The following is a 19,483-nucleotide window of genomic DNA, read 5'->3' on the forward strand; positions in this document are numbered from 1 at the left end:
AATATAATTTGGCAATAAAAAGGAATGAAAAAAAAAAGAAAAAAAAAAAGGAATGAAGAACTAATACACGCTACAAGCCGGATTAACCTTAAAAACATACTGAGCAAAGAAGCCAATCATAAAAGACCACATATTGAATACCATTTATATGAAATGTCCAGAACAGGCAAATTTAGAGACAGAAAGTAGAAAGCAGACTAGTGGTTGTCTAGAACTGAGGGAGTTAAGAGGAAATAGGGAATGATTCCTAATGGGTATGGGCTTCTTTTTGGGGAATTGGAAATGTCCTAAAATGGACTGTGGTGATGGTTCCACAACTTTGTGAATGTACTAAAATCCACTTTTTAAAAAGATTTTACTTATTTAAGAGAGAAAGGGAGAGAATAGTGGGAGAGTGAGAGAAAGAAGCAGATGCCCTGCTGAGCAGGGAGCTGGATGTGGGACTCGATCCTAGGACCCTGGGATCGTGACCTGCGCTGAAAGCAGATACTTCACCCAGTGAGCCACTCAGGCACCCCTGAACTGTATATTTTAAATGGTTGAACTATAGGGACGCCTGAGTGGCTTAGTCAGGTCATGACTTCTGGGTCCTGGGATCCAGCCGCATGTGGGGCTCTGTGCTCAGCCTGGAGCCTGACTCTCCCTCTGTTTGTCCCCCCTTGATTGCTCTAAGTAAATAAAATCTTAATAAAGTAGTAAGAATGAAAAGTAAATTTTAAAAAGTAAGTGAGCTATACATATGTGATTTATTTCTCAGTAATGCCCAAAGGTGGAAAAAGAAACACGCACAAAAACGCAAAGACAAATTGAATGGTTGTATTGAATGTCCATAGTTTTATCTCAAAAGCATTTAATAAAATGTCATCTAGCTTTAAAAATTCTATGAAGGGGCACCTGCGTGGTTCAGTGGTTGAGCCTCTGCCTTTGGCTCAGGGCAGGATCACCAGGATCCTGGGATCCAGTCTGGAATCAGGCTCTTCACAGGGAGCCTGCTTCTCCCTCTGCCTGTGTCTCTGCCTCTCTGTGTCTCTCGTGAATACATAAATAAAATCTTTTTTAAAAATTAAAAAAATAAAAATTCTATGAAAAAGGTTAAAATTATTTTGTTCATTTCTATTTGACAAAAAAAAAAAAAAGAAAGAAAAGAAACACGAATCAACAGAGACAAAAAAAGAAAAAAAAAAGATGAGCTGATGCCTGAACAGTTTTCTGACTCTACCCTCTTCCTTTCACCAATTATGCCTGTAACACTGTGCAACCTTGTCACGAAGAAATCCAACACCAAAGGGCGGGAGGACAAATAATGACATTTGTGTTTTCCCAGAAGTTGTTTTTTTTTTTTCTTTTTTTTTTTCTTTTTTTAGGAAAACTCAAGTTTCCATTTATCAACTATTGAGCCCTCACGCGGCAGCATTTACAATTTCTCATCACTTCCCACTTTTAAGCAGACTTTCTTCAACTCTACAGGAGGAAGGGGGCAGCCAGTCCCTGGGCGGTCCTAGCCAGCACTGAAGCAAAATAAGCGCAGACCTTTTGGCTCAAGCAGAAACTCTTAAGCTGGTGTATTTCTTCCTGCTCCTACAACCGCGCTTGGGGACCAAGGAGATGAAAGGGACTTCCACCAGGCGAGAGCTCGGTGGGGCACACCCCCGCCGTCGTTCAGCGCGCCCTGAGACCTCAGGGGAAGTGTCACACGTAGCCGAGAGATGCGAGGGTCCAGGGAGGGGTGAGGGACCGCGAGGGTGGACAGACCGCCAGACAGCGCCCGCGTCCCTCCGGGAGCGCGGAGAGGGAGAGTCACGCCCCGGGCCGGAGCCGGCAGGGGAGCGAGGGGTGGGGACTACACGGGCGCGCCGAAGGGACGGGAGGAAGCTAGGCCGCACTCACGAAACGCTGGTAGAAGCGGACCAGCCGCGGCTTCCCGTGGTTGTTGAACACCAGAATCGCTTGAATCATCTTTGCGGGCCACGTTTCTTCAAGCGCCGGCGGCTCCCACAAAGCATCTCCTTCCGTCACAACACGGCCACTTCCGCTTGGTGCGCGGCGGCGCGGGGCCCGCGGAAACGTGCGCCCGCGCCCAAGGGTCCGGCTTCCCTGCGCCGCGAGGAGGAAGCTCCAGGTGGGGCGGCGAGGAGCGCGGCGAGGGGCTCGGCGAGGGCCGGGCCGGCGCGGACCGCGGGGCTGGGCCGGGTAGTCCCCTCGGCTAGCAGCGGCTCGCCGGTCAAGGTCTGGCCGGGGCGCGCGCCGGGATGGGCCGCCGGCCGCAGAGCCCCGGGCGGAGCACGTCAGAAGAGCGGATGCCGGAGCCGAGGCTCCGAGAACGGCCGCGCTCCCGGTCCCCGCGAAAACCTACGGTGCTGCCTTCACCGTGACCCCCGCGGGGCGGCTCGCCGCGCCACTGCCCGCCGGGGGGACGTTTGCTTCTTTGCCGCTCTTCCGTGTTGCACGCAGGGCTGCGGTGCATCGGACAGGTGCCTGCTCGTGCAAAGGGGCCGTTTCTCCGAGGTCGGCAGTGAATGGGCCAATTCAGGGATCTTCAGTAAATCCGTGCGGCGACCCCAAATTGGTAGATTTTGCTTCTCCTTTGAGTGACTCAGTGGGGGAGACGGGGAGCAGGTCCCTATCGCACTTAGAGCGACAAATTAGCATCACCCCGTCCAGAGGACAGGCAGTGGGCATCCAAAGCCTTTAAAATGTATAGAACATTAGGCCCAGCGATTTCCAGTTTTAGAATTTCTAATAAAAAGATTGTGGACGTGGGGCACCTCGGTGGCTCAGTTGGTTAAGCGTCTACCTTCTGCTCAGGTCCTGGGATCCAGACCCGAGTCCCGCTACTTGCTCAGCAGGGAGTCTGCTGCTCCTTCTCCCTCTGAGCCTGTGTGCACCTGCTCTTTCTCCTCTCATAAATAAAATCTTAAAAAAAAAAAAAAAGATCGTGTACATGGGAAAAGCCTCAAGAATTTACATCTCAGCAGTGTTAGCTGCAGGGAAAAGTGGGAAACAAACTATTCGGAATCAAGTTATTTATTGAATGCCTTGTTCCACATGCACATGAGAAGTATTAAATGGTCATTAAAAATAATATTGTGAAAAGTTTAGGGTATAGATAAGTGTTCATGGCGTATCTCTAAGTGAAAAGATCACACAAGGTATGCACATGGATATCCCACTGTATAAAAGACTTAAAGTAGTCTGACAGCAAGAATGAATGTGAATAATTATCAAAATATTAATAATAATTATCGTGTCTGATGGAATGGCGGCAACGCAAAGTGTTGAGCGTAGGTCACTGTAACAACACTGCCTACTTTGGTCAAGTGCCTTCATCTGTAAAACTGGCATAGTATCCGTTTCCTTTACTGCAAAACTACTATTCTTTACTATAAAACTTTTCCACTTGAAAAAAATTATTCTACTTAGATGGTTGTATACACAAAATTAGTTACTGTTTGTAAGCACTTGGAACAATGCATGGCATATGATTGAGTAGTACATAAGTTAATAAACAGTGAAATTCTGGTTTTCACTTTTTGAATTTTCTAAACTAATATGTATTACTCTTGTAGCCAGACTTTTTAACTCAAAAAAAAAAAAAAAATAGCCCAAGGGCACCTGGGTGGCTCAGTTGGTTAAGCCAACTCTTGATCTCGGCTCAGGGCTTGATCTCAGAGTGGTGAGTTCAAGCCCTGCATTGGGCTCCACCCTGGGCATGAAGCATATTTAAAAAAAAAAAAATCCCAAGTCAATAAATATGCATTGAAACTTGAAAAAATGTTTCAAATGTTGAGGAGAAATATTAAAGAAAATTCTAAAACAAGAATAATGAAGGGGACCTAGCTCTACCAACTATTAAAACCTATTATAATGCTTCAAATTGTCACTATATATAGGGAGACTAATTAAAATAGAATAATAATTTAGGTACAAATTAACTTAATATGTGTTATAGGACACATCATAACTTGTGAGAAGGAATCCAACAAATATGCTGGAATAACTGCTTACCAATTTGAAAATAAGCTATTTAGTTGTCTCACTTTAATTAAGGACCTAAATGTAAAATCAGGTGATAATGGAAGAAATTGAAACTGAGTAACATTTGAAAAGAGAATATAAGCTTAGGTGCAATAAAAATCACAAAGAATCAATAGATATATCTATATAAAGAGTTGTTTGTAAAAAGATTAACTTTTTAAAAGTGGAAAAGAACTTCTTAAAATGGTCAGTGGTTATATTTAAAATGTAAATAACTAAAAAAAATAAAATAAAATAAAATAAAATAAAATGTAAATAACTGAAAGACTTTCTCCCTCAGTATATAAACAGGCAATGAAACTGAGTAAGCAAAGAGGAAACATACTTAGGTAATGAACATGAAAAAAATGCTTAAGCTCAGTATTAATTGGGGGGAAAGGCTAATCACAAAGTATTAACTTTAAAGTACTGTTTTTACCTTATCAAATATCATTCTTTAAATGTTATTACACCCAATTCTGGTAAGGGGAGCATGAAAATGGTCCTCTCCTACAGTGCTGGTGAAATTATAATTTAGAATAACCCTTTTGGAAAGCAATTTGACAACCTAAAAGAGTTTTACAAAAAAAACTCCTAGACTCCCCGTAATGTGACTCCTGCAAATCTGTCCCTAAAGAAATGACCACAAAATACAAAAATATGGTGGTGGGGGATTTGGGGGTGCAGGGAGGTTCTATGGGTGATATTGAGGGAACTTTATAATCTAAAACAGTTACTAACACATTAATTATATTAGCTCTAAAGAGGAATCAATTAATTACCCCAAAATTGGACCATGTTAGAGCAATTAAATGATAGTCAATCTTAAAAAACAATGGCTATGAAATCTGTGTGGCAATATGGAAAGTGATTAGGTAACATTAATTGAAAAAGGATTATCAGGGATCCCTGGGTGGCGCAGCGGTTTAGCGCCTGCCTTTGGCCCAGGGCGCAATCCTGGAGACCCGGGATTGAATCCCACGTTGGGCTCCCGGTGCATGGAGCCTGCTTTTCCCTCTGCCTATGTCTCTCTCTCTCTCTCTCTCTCTCTCTCTCTGTGACTATCATAAATAAATAAAAATTTTTAAAAAGGATTATCAAATTTTATGTGTAGGTGTGGTATAACCACCATGTACAGAACTTGCAAATTCAAGGAACGAGCCACTCCCCCACCTCCATGGCTTGGCAGATACTTTTGTCTTGCTGGGAAGTCCCTTTCCTCCTCTGTCTACCTGGATTTCTTTCCATCTCCACTCCCGCCACTATACACCAAACCACTCCAGCCTCTCACTGTGACAGTCTACCAGTGGGGCTCATTGCCTTCAGTTTCTCTGCAGTCAAGTGATCTTTGGTATAAACAAATCAAATCTTATCACTCTCCCCAGAATCACTGGCTTCTAGGAAGTTGAGGATAAAGTCCTAAAATACTTAACATGCTAAAAATGCCATACCTGATCTCCTGCCTCATCTCAACAACCTCTAACTCCACCCATTCTCTGAGCTCCAGCCACAAAGGCTTTTTCCTTCCTTCCTTTCTTCCTCCCTCCCTCCCTCCCTCCTTTCATCTCTTCCCGATCCTCCCAGGACACCAAGTCCATTTGTTCCCTAGGGCTTCCCCCACTGACACACTGGGCCTCCTGTTTTGGGATGGTGGCCTACCTACCTAACCTTGTCACATCCTTTGGCCACAGTGCTTTGGACAGCAGGATGCCTTCACTGGGTATCTCCACGCCAGATCAGTATCTCCGGTCTTCCTGCTGTTTAACCACTTCCCTGGCCACACCCATGGTTGAGGCCCCAGCATGCTCAACAGCTAACTGGCCCCATTCAGACACAGGACACCAGGGGCGCAGCTTCTGTAATAGTCAAGGTGAGAGGTCACAGGGATCTGAACAAAGAGCAACAACAGTGCAGTCCAGTGACTGGTGAGTTCAGGTGGCCTCAATGAAGTGTGAATCCCAACCCTCACAGCCATATTGTCAAGCCCAGCCTCCAATATGCAAGACTGTAAATGAAAATTGGAACCATGATAATAAATTCTGGAAGCATAATAGGACCTGCTCAACTGCCAACAGCAATAGGACCAATTTCATCCTAGGCAGATCAGCAGTTAAGGGGTTAGGCAAGTTTCCTAAAGTCTAGGAATATAACCCCACTTCACAGGGCCAGGACTCCTCTGGCCCCTGTGTCCAATGTCCTTCTGTAGGCCAAGGAAGCAAAGGACAGTGGGGGTGGGGGTGGGGATGGGAAGAACATGAACTTTGTTTTTGACAGCTCTGGATTTGTTTTATTTTATTTATTTTTATTTATTATTTATGATAGTCACAGAGAGAGAGAGGCAGAGACATAGGCAGAGGGAGAAGCAGGCTCCATGCACTGGGAGCCCGACGTGGGATTCGATCCTGGGTCTCCAGGATCGTGCCCCGGGCCAAAGGCAGGCGCCAAACCGCTGCGCCACCCAGGGATCCCGACAGCTCTGGATTTGAATCCTGGCTGTGCCACTTATTAGCTGTGACTCTGAGCAAGTTGCTTTAACCTCTCTGAAGCCTCTTTTCTCTCCTGTAGTCTACATGTGGAAGCAGAATAACCCAGTAAAGAATATAGAGTTTGAAATATGACTGCCTGGGTTTAAATTCCTCACCTCCATATACTATGGATAGAGACTCTAAGCTTCAGAATCATATGAAAAAAAAAAAAAAAAGAAAAGAAAAGAATCACATGTACCTCATGGGTTAAAAGTGACAGTTAAAGTAGGCTATTGCAAGCACTTGGCAAATATGGGTTCCCCCACTATCCAAAAAAGTACAGCATTCCTATGAAACTTTTTGTAAACTGAAATGAGAGACAGTGGAGAAGCAATCACCATTAACTTACAGGGAAAATTTTTTGAGCATTCTTAGGCTTTTCTGAAACCTTAGGGCAGCTCTTGCTAATGCACGCACAAAATCAATTGAGATAAAGCACAGATGCTCAGACACAGTTCAAAGCTATGGAGGCTTGATGCTTGAGTATAGTTCCCTAGGACGGTGACTGGTGGAGACATTCTCACTACTTGGGGTGCATACAGACTCTATAACGGCTCCCTGCAAAACAAATGCTGAATGCTATTTTCATTTTTTCCCTTCTTTCATAAAAATGAAAACCCACTGCAGATTTCTTTTGGTTAGAAAAAACAAGTACTAAGGTAGTTCTTTCCTAAAAGCCAAGTGTCATAATGTAAACTTTTGAAAAGTGGGAGATACGTGTGCTAGCACCAGGAATTACTCAACAGTCAGTGGCTAGAATTATTATTATGGAAAGCACCTAGTGCTGTGTTTGATACACTGGGGGACTCAATACTTTTTCATTTACCACCTTCTTCTCTTGTCCCTGAGGCCAGCAGGATCCATGCCACCAAGTCTCTGCCCATTCTTAGGACATGTGGATTTCAACTCCACATCTGGTCACAGATCTGTGTGGGCACACTAGCTACCAAGGCAGTGTTCATGATCAAAAAGTCATGGCTTCCTTCTCATAGGATCACTGCTCGGCTTGAAGACTGTTTGCACCTAACAGAACCCAGTCAATGCAGAGAATCCTTTTTTGGAGATTTACTCGCTCATAAAATATTCTCAAAGTACAAAAAAATAACAACAAAGCTGTTATCAAAATGTGGCCTTGTAGAGTCTGAGAGGTGGGGACCTGGAGGACTCATCCACTTCCTACCTCTAGAAACAAGGCTGTTATTCAGGGCAAGGGCCACCATGGAAATGTCTAGATCTAGACTCACACCAAGGGAGGGCCCCTCCATGAGCCAAAGCATGGCACTACTGCTCATGTCATGGTCTTAGGTTTGATTTTAGCAGCACTTATTCAAAGGTTATTCCATTGCAGCTGTAGGAAGAACCAGGTAAGGTTTGGCAGACTGCTCCCTTGAGCTCTAGAGTAGATGTGGATGGAAGAGACTCTCAGCAGTGCTGGTGGGACCAGAGGCACTTCACTCCCACTCACTTCAGTCGTCCTAGGGTTAAGTAAAGAGGCGTTAACAGAGTACATTTCATAGAAGTCTCCTATAAATCATCAGATAAACAAGGGTTCAATTGAGTGGTACCAGTGGCACCCTCAGCCACCTTCCTTGGCTTCCCCTCGTTAGAGCTGGCTCAGGGAGCTGGCCTGGCAGCTCCAATTATTTTTCATTCTGAGACTCACTTTATTAAGACAAATGGGAATCTAGACACTTCCTGCCCTGCCTTCTCTGGTGAATGTCATCATCTGCATCACCTAGATAAATAGCCCATTTTTCTGTGACATTGTTTTAAATGTTCAATTAGGGGCCTTTTCACATCAACTCAAATCTTCAGGTGAAATACACTTCAGAAAAACATATCAACTGTGGATAGACTGGAGATCAAGTAGGGGGCTGATCTTTGGCAAAAAACAAAACAAAACAGGGATCCCTGGGTGGCGCAGCGGTTTGGCGCCTGCCTTTGGCCCAGGGCGCGATCCTGGAGACCCGGGATCGAATCCCACGTCGGGCTCCCGGTGCATGGAGCCTGCTTCTCCCTCTGCCTGTGTCTCTGCCTCTCTCTCTCTCTCTGTGACTATCATAAATAAATAAAAGTTAAAAAAAAAAAAAAAACAAAAACAAAACAAAACAACAACAAAAAAACCCTAGTAAGGACCAAGCCAGCCATTTTTCCAGCCACTTTGGGCAGGAAGCCCAGAATGAAGGAGGAAAAAAAAATGCTCATTCAGCTCAGCTGCCACAACATGTCTAATGTATTCACTTGAAGTGAAAATGTTTAGAGATTTAATGGCATCAGGTTTCATTGGTTTCCCCTCCATAGTCCATTCTTTCCATATCTTGCTTTTATCAACCTTTGGGACTTTCTTGAAGATTGGCACAGTTCTGACCCACTAAAAAGAAAGGTCTCAGGTTGCCACCCTTCATTCCCTGAAAAGAATTTTCCTGAAGCTAACACACCCTCGGGAATTCCATGGAATTCCACTAAAGCTGGGAGCATAAAATTTATGGTGCTGTGTCCCTGTCCTACACCCAATCTCAGGCCATACATCCAGAACTCCTGTCAAGAGATAAGCTATACTGACGCCAGTTCCACAGTCAACTCCCCTGACCTACCCACTCCTCATCCTCTGCCCCGTCTCCCTGCTCTCGGGTCTCTGCCATGGCTCCCTCCGAAGACTTCTGGGCCATGATGCTGTCTGTCCAGGATGCCCCTGTCTTTCCATCACCAGCAAAATTACATTTGGTTACTGTTCCAGCGTCAAGTTTGGCTAATGACTCTGAAAGAAAGAAAGAAGTTGAATGGCCCATCTCCCTATTTTGGAAACGTAGTGGGGGCTGGCCTGCTCTGCTGGGGTCTCCAAGGCCTGGGTTATACCACTATTCTCTCAGGCCTGGGTGCCCTCAAGGAGGCCCTGAGTGTGACCCTCAAGGCCCTAGATTGGAGACTTCACCCACAGAACCCACGGGATTGGGCGGCACCCCAGGATTCAGAGTGTCTAGGCTGCTGGCCCCAGGGCACTTGTCCAGAGACTTAGGAATAAATCGCAGGAATGAGCAGACTTGGTGCGCTCACCTGAGTTCTAAGCAGGAGGGGTAGAGGAGCCTCTACAGGCCATGGGGACATGAGGCCATGTGAGGCCAGTACTGCTCACCCAAGAAGGGGCCATCGCCTCGAGTTTTCAGCCGTACTCCAGTCCCCAGCTCAAGCTCCATCGCCTCCATCTCTGACTCAGGTATCCAGAACGCCACTGTCTGGTCAGGGGTAAGGCTCTCTGTCAGTGCAAGCAGCTCTGGCTTTTGTACCAGTGCCTTCAGCATGTCAGGTGTGAGTCTGTTGGTGTCTCCCATGGCTTCCACCTCTGCAGGCACACAGCACAAGGTCATTACTGCTGGGGTACCTGGGTGGTTCAGTAGTTGAGCATCTGCTTTGGCTTAGGTGGTGATCCCGGGTCCTGAAATCAAGTCTTACATCAGGCTTCCTGAGGGGTGCCTACTTCTCTCTCTGCCTATGTCTCTGCCTCTCTCTCTCTGTTTCTCATGAATAAATAAAAATCTTTAAAAAAAAAAAAAAAGACAAGAAAAAAGAAGGAGGTCATTACTGCTGTAATAGCAAGCACATAGAGAGGGTCTTTTAGGAGACCAGGTGAGGCCTGAGTGTTTTACACAGTCATAACCACCTAAAGGTAGGGCTCTGCATCCCCATGGTGCCAGTACTCACCGAGGAACTCCAGGCAGAGGGGTAATGGGCATGTGCTCTGGAACCAGGCTGCCTGGTGCAAATCTGCATGCGAGCCACGTGAGCTTGGGCAAGTGACTTAACCTCTCTCTGTGCCTGACAAGTAGAAGTGAAAATGGTACCTACCTGATAGGGCTGACGTGAGGTGTCAATGAAATGACAAACATAAAGCACTTAGCACAGTGTCTGGCACGTGGTAAACCCTCAACGAGTATAAATGTTGTAATTACTCCTTTTTTTACACAAGAGAAAACAAAGGCTTAGAGAGCTGAAGTGAGTCGCCCCAGGTCATACAGCTAGTCAGTGGAAGAGGCAGGATTCAAACCCTCCATAAATTTCTGCCGCCCTGTTGAGTCTCCAGTGACTAGACAGGGTTCTCTCCAGGCTCTAGGGTCTCCTTGCTGGGCTAGGGTCTGCTGGAATGAGCAGCGAAATGTGGCGCTCCCCATACCCTCCATTGGACTGCTCATCCCAGCCCTGGGAAAGCTCAAGGCTCAGGGAGGATTCCAAGAGCCTCATCTGCCTGCCCCAAAATGTCCCAAATCTGCAGATCCCAGGTTGGAGACTTGGGGAGGGGGAGACCAGTGTCCTAGACTGAGAAGTGAGGCTTCACGGGGCCAGGAGGACTCACAAGGCCTTGAGATCTCACAAAGGTGTGCACAGCCAGCCCAGCTCAGCAACCCGAGGCTGTCCTGCAGGTGCCCTCTCCATGCCAAGAGACTGGGGCAGGGCTCTGCTGGAGACATCAAACCCATGGAGCCCACACCCTGTTCCAATCAGGATTCCATTCAAAACTCCCAAGCTTTTTCAGGGATGCTTCTGGGGTTCCCCAGATACCTCACTCCCACCAAGGGCTTTCAAATTGCCCTACTCCTCATTCCCCACCCTGCTCAATGTCCCTCGGATGAACCACCTCACCGCCACTTCCCAAGATAACAGAAGCCAGAGGTGGGGCTACTAGTCCCTGGCCAGCATCTACCTGTCAATTTACCCATAGGCATATGAAACCTCCTCTCCTTCCCTTCTGTTTGTCTCAAAGGACCACATGTCCCCTTCCTGCCTAGAGCCAGCTCCTCCATCTGGGCTCCTGATCTAACACCCTCCCCCTCCTCACGGACCTGGCTCTTCTTCTCTACACTGGATCTTTCCTTCATGCCCTCCTGAATCCTGGCTCTGATACCGAGTACTGCAGACGCCCATCACCCCCAATCAGAGTCACTGGGAGCCCTTCACTGGGAGGCTGCTGGATCCTCTGCAGTCTTCACTTTACTGGGTCTCGGGCAGCACCTGATCCTTTTGCTACCTCCTCCTACATATCTCCCCGTGCCACCTTCACTGGGCCTCAGAGACACATAGGCTCCCCATCTCCCTCAGCCCCCTGCAGGGGTCCCTTCTGCTCCTTATGGGCTTCTTCCCTATTCTCCCATCATTGGTCTTCCCGAAAACAGCCTCCTAGGCTACTCCATCCATTTTTACAGTTTTAGTACTAGCAATGTGTCATGACTCCTCAACATGTGCTGCCAGCCCAGCCTACTTCCTGGGTTCTAGAACTGTATTTCCAAGACCTCAGGGGACATTGACCTTTGCCTAGAAGTGTGACCACACATCCCACGCAGAACTCTTCCCCCAACACCTGCACCCAAGCCCAAACCCCAAGGTCATCCCTGATTCCTCCTCATTCTCCCCATCGCCAAACTCCAAGGCCACTGTCCCTCCTCTGTCTTGAGTCTGTCCAGTCTCTCCATCCTCACTGACAGGCCCTTATTCTGGCCATCGCAGCTCCCAACAGGCCTGCTGGTCTCCCTTGTTTTTAAAAACTATTCTATTCATGTTACTTGCCTACTTAGAACTACTCACGACTCTGGAGCCCTTCTCCACCTGGCCCCTGCCTCCCTAAGGGCTTCTCCTCACCTGCATCATGAGCCCCCAGCACCCAGCATGCCTTGGCACACAACCCCCTCCTGAAACACCCTTCCAAGCTCTAGTACCCTGCTGATTCCTACTTTCCTTTCAGCATCCTATAACAGTGTTCCCTTCTCCAGGGCAGCCCTTGACCATCCTGCCTGGGCCCAGAGCCCCTTCTCAGTCAGCTCCAGTCCTCGGCCTGTCCATCTCCTCTACCAGACTGAGGACATCTCGAGTGCAGGTCTAAGTGTTGTTCATCCCTGGACCCTTGGCATGTGGCTCAGGACCTGGCACAGGGCAGATGCTCATTAAATATTCAGAGAATGGGGGTACCTGGGTGGCTCAGTGGTTGAACGTCTGCCTTTGGCTCAGGTCAGGATCCTGGGGTCCTGGGATCAAGTCCCACATTGGGCTCCCTGCAGGAAGCCTGCTTCTCCCTCTGCCTATGTCTCTGCCTCTCTATCTATGTCTCTCATGAAAAAAAAATCTAAATATTCAGAGAACGAACAGACAACTGAAATACGGACAGGATGATGGATGGATTCTCCTTCAACCTCGAAACCTCCTTCCACGGGGCAGACATCAAACAGGTCCTTGTAGAGCCACAATTGGAAAGATGGATGAGGTCACAAAGGGCCTCAGAATCTCAAGGGAATTTGGGCTAGAGAATGGAGGCTGCCAGGGGCCTGGCCTGGGCTCTGCACAAAGGTGGTGAGTCCCCAGAGCCAGGTACTTGGATGACTCTGCCAGACTGAGGGAATCGGCAGGAGTTGGAAGGCCAGTTAGGCCCTTGGGATTGAGGTGGGGCACTGGGGATCCTGAGTGAATGGTGAGCAGGAAAGAGTCCAGTCCAGGGGCCCTCAGGCCAGACACACACTTCAAGGCCACCCACACTGAGAAGACACTCCAAGGGGCCCAGAGAACCCAGAGACACAGAAAGGCCACAGGGGGGCCCTAAGGGAGGAAGGATGGAAGATACCTACTGTAGGATGACATGAGGAAGCCCGTGTTCACCTTCCTGGTGGCGCTGAAGTTGGGCTCGATTTCATTTCCCTTGGGGTCAAACTTCCGGCGATGGATGCGATTGGGCCTGATGTACAGCACATAGTAGCGCTCCTGGGGCCAGAGAGAGAGAGAGAGAGACAGAGAGAGAGAGAGAGAGAGTGAGGAGGCTTTTTCACTCCCCGTTCCCTCCAACACACGCACTCCCCACAGGGCTCCACTGCAAACCATCTCCAATCTCTCCCTCCACCCCGAATCCCACCTCAGCTCCAAAAGATATTCAAGCTGGGCAGATGCCCCCCTTCCAATCAATATTTATGGGTTAATCCAATCATGTGCTTAGTACAGGACCTGCCACACCTAATAAACCATGTAGACAGCTGTGAGATGGCCGACTCTGGGTCTGACTCCAAAGTCTCCACCCAGCCAGACACAGAAAACCATAACCCAAGCACCAAGAACCCCAAATACTGTGACACAGGAGTGAAAGAAGCCAAAGTGTCCTGGAAAGGGCATTGTAAGGGCCACGACTGTGCCCTTCCAACATAGGTGGGACCTGAAACAAAAATCCTTCCTAGCCTCAGTTTCTCCTGTGGCAAGGGGATAATATAGCACGTTATCCTATGTTCAGGAATGTTGTAAAGGTCCACTGAGATGATAGAGGAGCAAGCCCAGTGTAAAACACGGAGTGTGCTGTCAATGCTGTTTGCCAGCTACTCTAATCCAAGTAGGTGGATGACATGCTCCCAAAGATTGAAGAAGAGGAATCCACTTCATAGGAGAAACATAAAAGGCAAGGTCTCGAAGGGTGAAGAAACCCACAACTGCAAGATATAGGGTGTAGGGAGACTATTAGAAGCCTGGGACAGGTAAGAAATAAATTCAAGGTCCTGCATACGTGTCTGAGCCACAACTAGAGGGTGCTCAGAGCCATCATGGGTGCCCAGGCTGGCAATGCAAGTAGGATCAGTTTGAGATGGGCCTTAAATTGGTATTTGGAGTTTAGACTTTATCTGGTAGACAAGAAGGAATCTCAAAAGGTTTTTGAGCAGAAGTGAGATCCTCAGAGATGTCTTTCAGGAAACAAGTTGGCAGCAGGGCAAGAATGAGCGTTAGGAGCAGCCAGAAAGCAGGAGGGGCAGGTGCGAGGTGTGATGAGGACAGGCCAAGTTCCTGAGGCCTATCTGAGGCCAGTGGAAAGAGGAAGGGCAGGACAGGGGAAGGGATGGTCCAGGTAGGAGGCCAATAGGACCAGGCATTGCCGGCCTGGGGGAGAGGGGAGAGGAGGAAGAGACAGTGGAAGTCTGTAGGTCTGTGGCCAACTGCTGGCTGGAAGGTCTACTGCCTTATCATTAGGAAGGGAGAACTCAGAGAAAGCAAGTTTGGGCAGGGCTAAGAGAATGCTCTGCCCTGAGGGCAACTGAGGTAGGCCAACTACTCTACATTAGGCTGGAGCTACTACTACAGGCTTTGCAGACGGGGCGGGGGGGGGGGGGGGGGGGGGGGGGGCGGGGGGGGGTTGGTGTCTGCATTGCTGTGTCCACCCTGCTGACTTGCATACTAAGGAAGGGGTGAGGGAGCAGAGGCTCTCCCTGGGGCTGTAGGACAGCAACAGGCTCTGAGTAGCACCAGGCCTCTAGCTTGCCTCCGGGACACTGAGGTGAGCTCAGCTTTACAGGTAAGGTGGTCAGCACAGTAGACAGGCGCTATATGAAAGGGGGTGGAAATTCAGAACTAGTGCTCTGGAGAGCGACACCAGCAAGAACAGCAGGTGTCTGTGTACACCCAAGATGGTGATAGAGGGCATGACCCCAAGGGCATGAGAAGGCACCCATGTGGGAACTGAAGCCCCCAGATAGACTTCCCAAGTAGGCTGGACAAAGGCCCCCCACACAGCAACTTGCATCCTGCCCCAGTGTCCCTGCCTGTCTGCACAAGGAGCTCCAGGTCTGGGGCTCCTGGGTGGCTTAGTGGTTGAGTGTCTGCCTTTGGCTCAGGCCGTGATCCTGGGGTCCTGGGATTAAGTCCCACATCAGGCTCCTGGCAGGGAGCCTGCTCCTCCCTCTGCCTATGTCTCTGCGTCTCTCATGAATAAATAAATAAAATCTGTTTAAAAAAAAAAAAAAGGAGCTCCAGATCCACAGTACTGACCTGCTGTATAAAAATCCAACATTCCAAAGTGTTCAACCACACACAGTGGTGTTCAAAAACCAGCGAGCCCATGCCAAGAGATTCACCACTTTGCAAATGGGGAACTTCAAGGCTCCTTCTCAAATTCACCAGAACATTTAAAATAATGCAATTCCAAAAGAATTCCAAGGACATGCAACCTCCCAAGAACAGATGGCATACCCAGAAAGGGGAAGATCACTGCTGATCTCCCCCGCCCCCACCCCCCACATGCTGCTAACCCCACTCTGATCTTATCCATCAGGCCCTAGGGCAGTGGGAACCAACAGACCAGAAGCCAGGAATCTGCCCCCTCACTCAGCCCTCCCAGAATAAAGAGCCACTCATCCTGCCCACCCAGCAAGGCTCCCAGCACTCTAAACAGAAGTGACAGGACCTCTTTGGAGTACCTTCCAGCCTTGTAGCACCCAACACCTCAGCCAGTGAACCAATCACCTCACCCCTTCCTACTCTCAACCCTCCCAATCCCGGCCCCAAATCTGCCTTTGGGGTTAGGGCTGGTCTGTCTTGTCAGCAAGATCCCAGGCCTTGCCATCTGTTCTCAGCCCAGCACCATCTCAGTTGACCCCTTTCCACCCAGGGGCCCCTTTGGCCTGCTGTCTCTCAACCCATCCCCTACCTGTCCACAAACCCCTCCAGGAGTGAGTTGCCCAAGTCTGGGCACTGGCAGAGCCAAGCACAGGGAGATGCCTTGGTGGGTGAGGACCCGTGAAGCCAGTGCCCTGTGGGAGTCCCCAAGGAAGCCTCTCACCTTTTTGTCATGGGCATCCAAGATGCTGTGCCGAGACACATCTACCAGTTCTCCCTCCAGCAGGACGCCTTCTCCCCTGGGGATGAGAGAGAAAGAAGGGATTCACTGGTTCCGTCAGACCTCAGAGAAGAACTACAACTACAAGTTCAACGTCCCAAGCCAAAGTCTATACTGAGGACAGAAGTGTCTCCTACAGGCCTGGACCCTGAGCAGGCCTGGTACTGAGCAATGCTTTTCTTTGTGCTTCCCACAAAGAAAAGGGGAAGCACAAAGGAATGGGGGCCTCCATTCCTCCCAAGGCCCCAAAGGCTGGGGCTCTGCACAGAGGGTAGGGGGTTCCCCCTGGGGCTATAAGACCAAGCTGTGGCCCCTCCTGCAAGGGGTTACTGTAAGTAGAGCCTCAGAGTAACAGCCATTTCATTCTGCTTCTGTGATTATGACAGCATGAGACCATGTAAGCGAAGGTGTTTGTAAACTATTAAATGCTTACTCAATATAAAGGATTTTATTTTTGTATTTTAATTTGAGGGAGGGGTCTGAGCTGCTATAAAGTATCCTCCTTTTTCACCTGTTAAAAAGCACTTTCTATTCCTCTTCTCATTCATATCCACTTAGATGTGGGTAAACCCAAACTCCTAAGTTTTAGGACTAGCCCAAGATCGCCGGGTCCCTCTCAGAGAGGAACTAGATCAGCGCTTCCCGCTTCTAGTTTGCATTTTAAAAGCAGAACCTGGGGCTTCCCTTTGTAGAGCCACGGAAATGGAGAGGGGTGGGGACTCGATCGAAGGGATGGGGACCAAAATGGAAACTCCTACTTCACCTGCCCTACCCACCGCCTCACCTCCGAATACGTCAGTGTCCGTACCTGCAAATGGAATGACCCATTTGTTCCCCCCCCGCGTCCCCCCCGCGCCCCGAGCCCTCCCGCGGCCACGCCAGGCCGCCGCCCCGCGCTGGTTCCCCGCGTCCGGCTCCCGCACGGCGTCCTCCCTTCCGGGGCGGGAAGAGCGGCGGCCTGTGCCAGGGCCTGCGGACCCGGCGGCGAGGCAAGCGGCAGGAGCTCAGAGTCGCGGCCGGGGGGCGGGGACCGACAAAGGCCGGAGCCTCTGAGCCCCGTTGAGGCGTCGGGAGGGCCCTGGGGCCAGGGGGAGTCTCGCGCCGATCTGTGTCCTAGGGGGCGCGCTCCAGCCGCAGGGTCCCGCCTTCCCGCCCGGAGCCCGGAGCCCGGCTGCGCGCCCCGCGGGGTCGGGGAGGCGGGCGCAGAGGGCGGCGGGCCTACCCCTGGTGGGCGGCGGGGTCCCAGGCCCCCGGGAGCCGCGCGCTCCGCACCGCCTTGTTCCGGAGGGCGCAGTCGTGGTAGATGCGGCTCATGACGCGCGCGGGGCCTCGGGCTGGGCGCGGGGGCAGCGCGGGGGACGGCGGCGGGGAGGGGCGCACCGGCTTCCCAGCGGCGGATCCAGGAAGGGCGCGGCCCCGGCCTGGCCCGGCCCGGCCCGGCCCGGCGGGATTTAAAGGGGCCGAGCCCCATTCCTGCGGCGGGACGGCGCGCGCGGGGGAGGTGGGCCTCCCGGAAGACCCGCGGCTGGGGGCTCGGCGTTGGGGAGTGCGGGGAGCCGCGTCCTCCTCTTTCTTGGTACTGGACGGAGACCCCCGCCCCAACACACGCATAAAGGGGAAATTGAGGCCGAGAGATCCTAATAGGATCGGCTCTGGAGGGAGCAGGAATGAAGAAAAGGGAACAGCCCTCTGGGATGGCGGGATGCTCAGCACTGAAGCCGCCCATTATGCTGCGGCTGTGGAAGGGGTTCCTGGGATCCGTGTCGAGGCTTGGGCGTCAGAGCAAGGACACATTAAGGTTGAATCCCAGCTGTGTGAGCGTGAGCAAGTTTCTCAACCTCTCGGAGCCCATGCTTCCTCCTCTAGGGGGTCAGTATCAGAGGGGTAATAAAGATTCTTTTTTTTTTTTTTAAGATTTTATTTATTGAGAGACACACAGAGAGGCAGAGCCATAAGCAGAGGGAGAAGCAGGCTCCCTGCAGACAGCCGGATGCGGGATTTGATCCCAAAACCCCGGGATCACAACCTGAGCCAAAGGCAGATGCTCAACCACTAAGCCCCCCAGGTGCTCCGGTGGTAAAGATTCATAAATTCACTCTAGAACATAACATTTCCCCTCTCTGCCGTCCCACACAGTTCTTGAGCCCCTCCCCAGCTCCCTACTGCCTTTTGCCCATGTATGTAACAATGTAGAGAGGCACTTTCCAAGCCTAGGTTCAGGAGCTTATTTTGATCCTGGGAACTTGGGGAGCCTTGGTTCTGCCGTTTGAGAAGGAACCCTTGAACCCATTCATTCATGGAATTCATCTGTGGCCTCTGGGGGGAGCATTCAAAAGGGGAGTTGGCCATTTAGATACCTGGGAGCCGAAGATGAGCTGTCAGTGGTAAAGCAGCACACTACCCCCGCCCCCCCCCACACACACACATTAAAACTTTGGTGGGTCCTAGGCACTTTTGTTTTCAAGGCTCCTTCCTTGATTAAAAAAATATTTTTAATTATATTTTATGGGTGGGTTGACATAAAAATGAATGTATTAATATTATATATGAAAACATTTTCTTCAGCCTAAAAATTCTTTTTTTTCTTCTAATTTTAAAGAAATTAAAACATTTTCATGGGTCATAGGCTTTGTGTCAAGTGGATTAGCCCTTCCCTCCCCCCTCAGTCTGGCCAACCTGACTGTTCCAGAAAGTCTGAGAGAGAAGGACAAGAGCCCTAGTGGGAAGCCCTTCTGAGCAGAATCATCTTTGGGCTTTCTCTTTTCAAAACTCGCCCTGACTGATTAAGGGAACTCCTACAACTTAATAGCAAAAAAACCTAATAACCTGATCAAAAAATGGGTAAAGGAACTGAATAGATATTTCTCCAAAGAAGACATACATGGGGGGTACCTGGGTGACTCAGTGATTGAGCGTCTGCCTAGGTCCTGGGATGGAGTCCTGCATTGGGCTCCCTGCAGGGAGCCTGCTTCTCTCTCTGCCTGTGTCTTTGCCTCTCTCTCTGTGTCTCTCATGAATAAATAAACACAATCTTAAAAAAAAATAAAGACCTACAAATGGCCAACAGGTACATGAAAAGCTGCTTAACATCACTAATCAGCAGAGAAATGCAAACCCAAACCACAATGAGGTATCACCTCACACCTGTTAGGATGGCTAGTATCAAAAAGATGAAAGGAAAGTATTGGCAAGGATATAGAGAAAGGGGACTATTGATACACTGTTGGTGGGAATGTAGACTGGTGCAGCCACTGTGGAAAATCAGGTATGGAACTTTCGCAAGAAATTAAAAATAGAACTACCATATTATCCAGCAATCAGA

The 19,483-nt window shown here is 49.5% G+C and overlaps 2 protein-coding genes and 2 long non-coding RNA genes across 7 annotated transcripts in view; 1 reads left to right on the plus strand and 3 right to left on the minus strand.

Moving 5' to 3' along the window:
• Positions 1 to 2,046, minus strand: part of AP3S2 (adaptor related protein complex 3 subunit sigma 2) — a 57,625-nt gene extending 55,579 nt beyond the window's left edge. For both annotated transcript variants that reach the window (XM_025438626.2, XM_025438625.3), the window contains exon 1: positions 1,888 to 2,046. In XM_025438626.2, coding sequence (XP_025294411.1) covers positions 1,888 to 1,956 — 69 coding nt within the window. In that variant the 5' untranslated portion in view covers positions 1,957 to 2,046. The remainder of the gene's footprint in view (positions 1 to 1,887) is intronic.
• Positions 2,047 to 7,589: 5,543 nt separating this feature from the next.
• Positions 7,590 to 17,563, minus strand: ARPIN (actin related protein 2/3 complex inhibitor). 3 transcript variants are annotated; one of them, XM_025438622.3, is made up of 6 exons: positions 17,384 to 17,563; positions 16,105 to 16,180; positions 13,145 to 13,277; positions 9,673 to 9,879; positions 9,134 to 9,297; positions 7,590 to 8,014 (listed from the first exon to the last, which is right to left on the minus strand). In XM_025438622.3, the coding sequence occupies exons 1-6, from the start codon at positions 17,473 to 17,475 to the stop codon at positions 8,006 to 8,008; spliced, it is 681 nt and encodes a 226-aa protein (XP_025294407.1). In that variant the 5' UTR covers positions 17,476 to 17,563; the 3' UTR covers positions 7,590 to 8,005. The 3 variants fall into 3 exon arrangements, with proteins under 3 accessions (XP_025294407.1, XP_025294408.3, XP_025294409.1); XM_025438623.3 differs by lacking the exon at positions 17,384 to 17,563 and adding an exon at positions 16,970 to 17,006; XM_025438624.3 differs by lacking the exon at positions 17,384 to 17,563 and adding an exon at positions 16,946 to 17,001.
• LOC125754872 (uncharacterized) lies at positions 9,886 to 13,138 on the minus strand. The gene is made up of 3 exons (XR_007409886.1): positions 12,495 to 13,138; positions 10,239 to 10,352; positions 9,886 to 10,073 (listed from the first exon to the last, which is right to left on the minus strand). It is a non-coding gene; the product is annotated as an uncharacterized LOC125754872 (long non-coding RNA).
• LOC112654158 (uncharacterized) lies at positions 12,825 to 16,604 on the plus strand. The gene is made up of 2 exons (XR_003132840.3): positions 12,825 to 12,962; positions 16,168 to 16,604. It is a non-coding gene; the product is annotated as an uncharacterized LOC112654158 (long non-coding RNA).
• Positions 17,564 to 19,483: the final 1,920 nt, after the last annotated feature.

The sequence above is a fragment of the Canis lupus genome, chromosome 3, assembly GCF_003254725.2.
Source record: "Canis lupus dingo isolate Sandy chromosome 3, ASM325472v2, whole genome shotgun sequence".
In the NCBI taxonomy this organism is placed as follows: Eukaryota; Metazoa; Chordata; class Mammalia; order Carnivora; family Canidae; genus Canis; species Canis lupus.

Coding starts and splice junctions, on each gene's coding strand:
- ARPIN (XM_025438622.3), bottom strand. CDS start 17,475: ATGAGCCGCATCTACCACGACTGCGCCCTCCGGAACAAGGCGGTGCGG. Junction 13,278..16,104: donor TGGATGCCCATGACAAAAAG/GTGAGAGGCTTC, acceptor CTCTGGCCCCAG/GAGCGCTACTATGTGCTGTA. Junction 9,880..13,144: donor CTTCCTCATGTCATCCTACA/GTAGGTATCTTC, acceptor GTGTGCCTGCAG/AGGTGGAAGCCATGGGAGAC.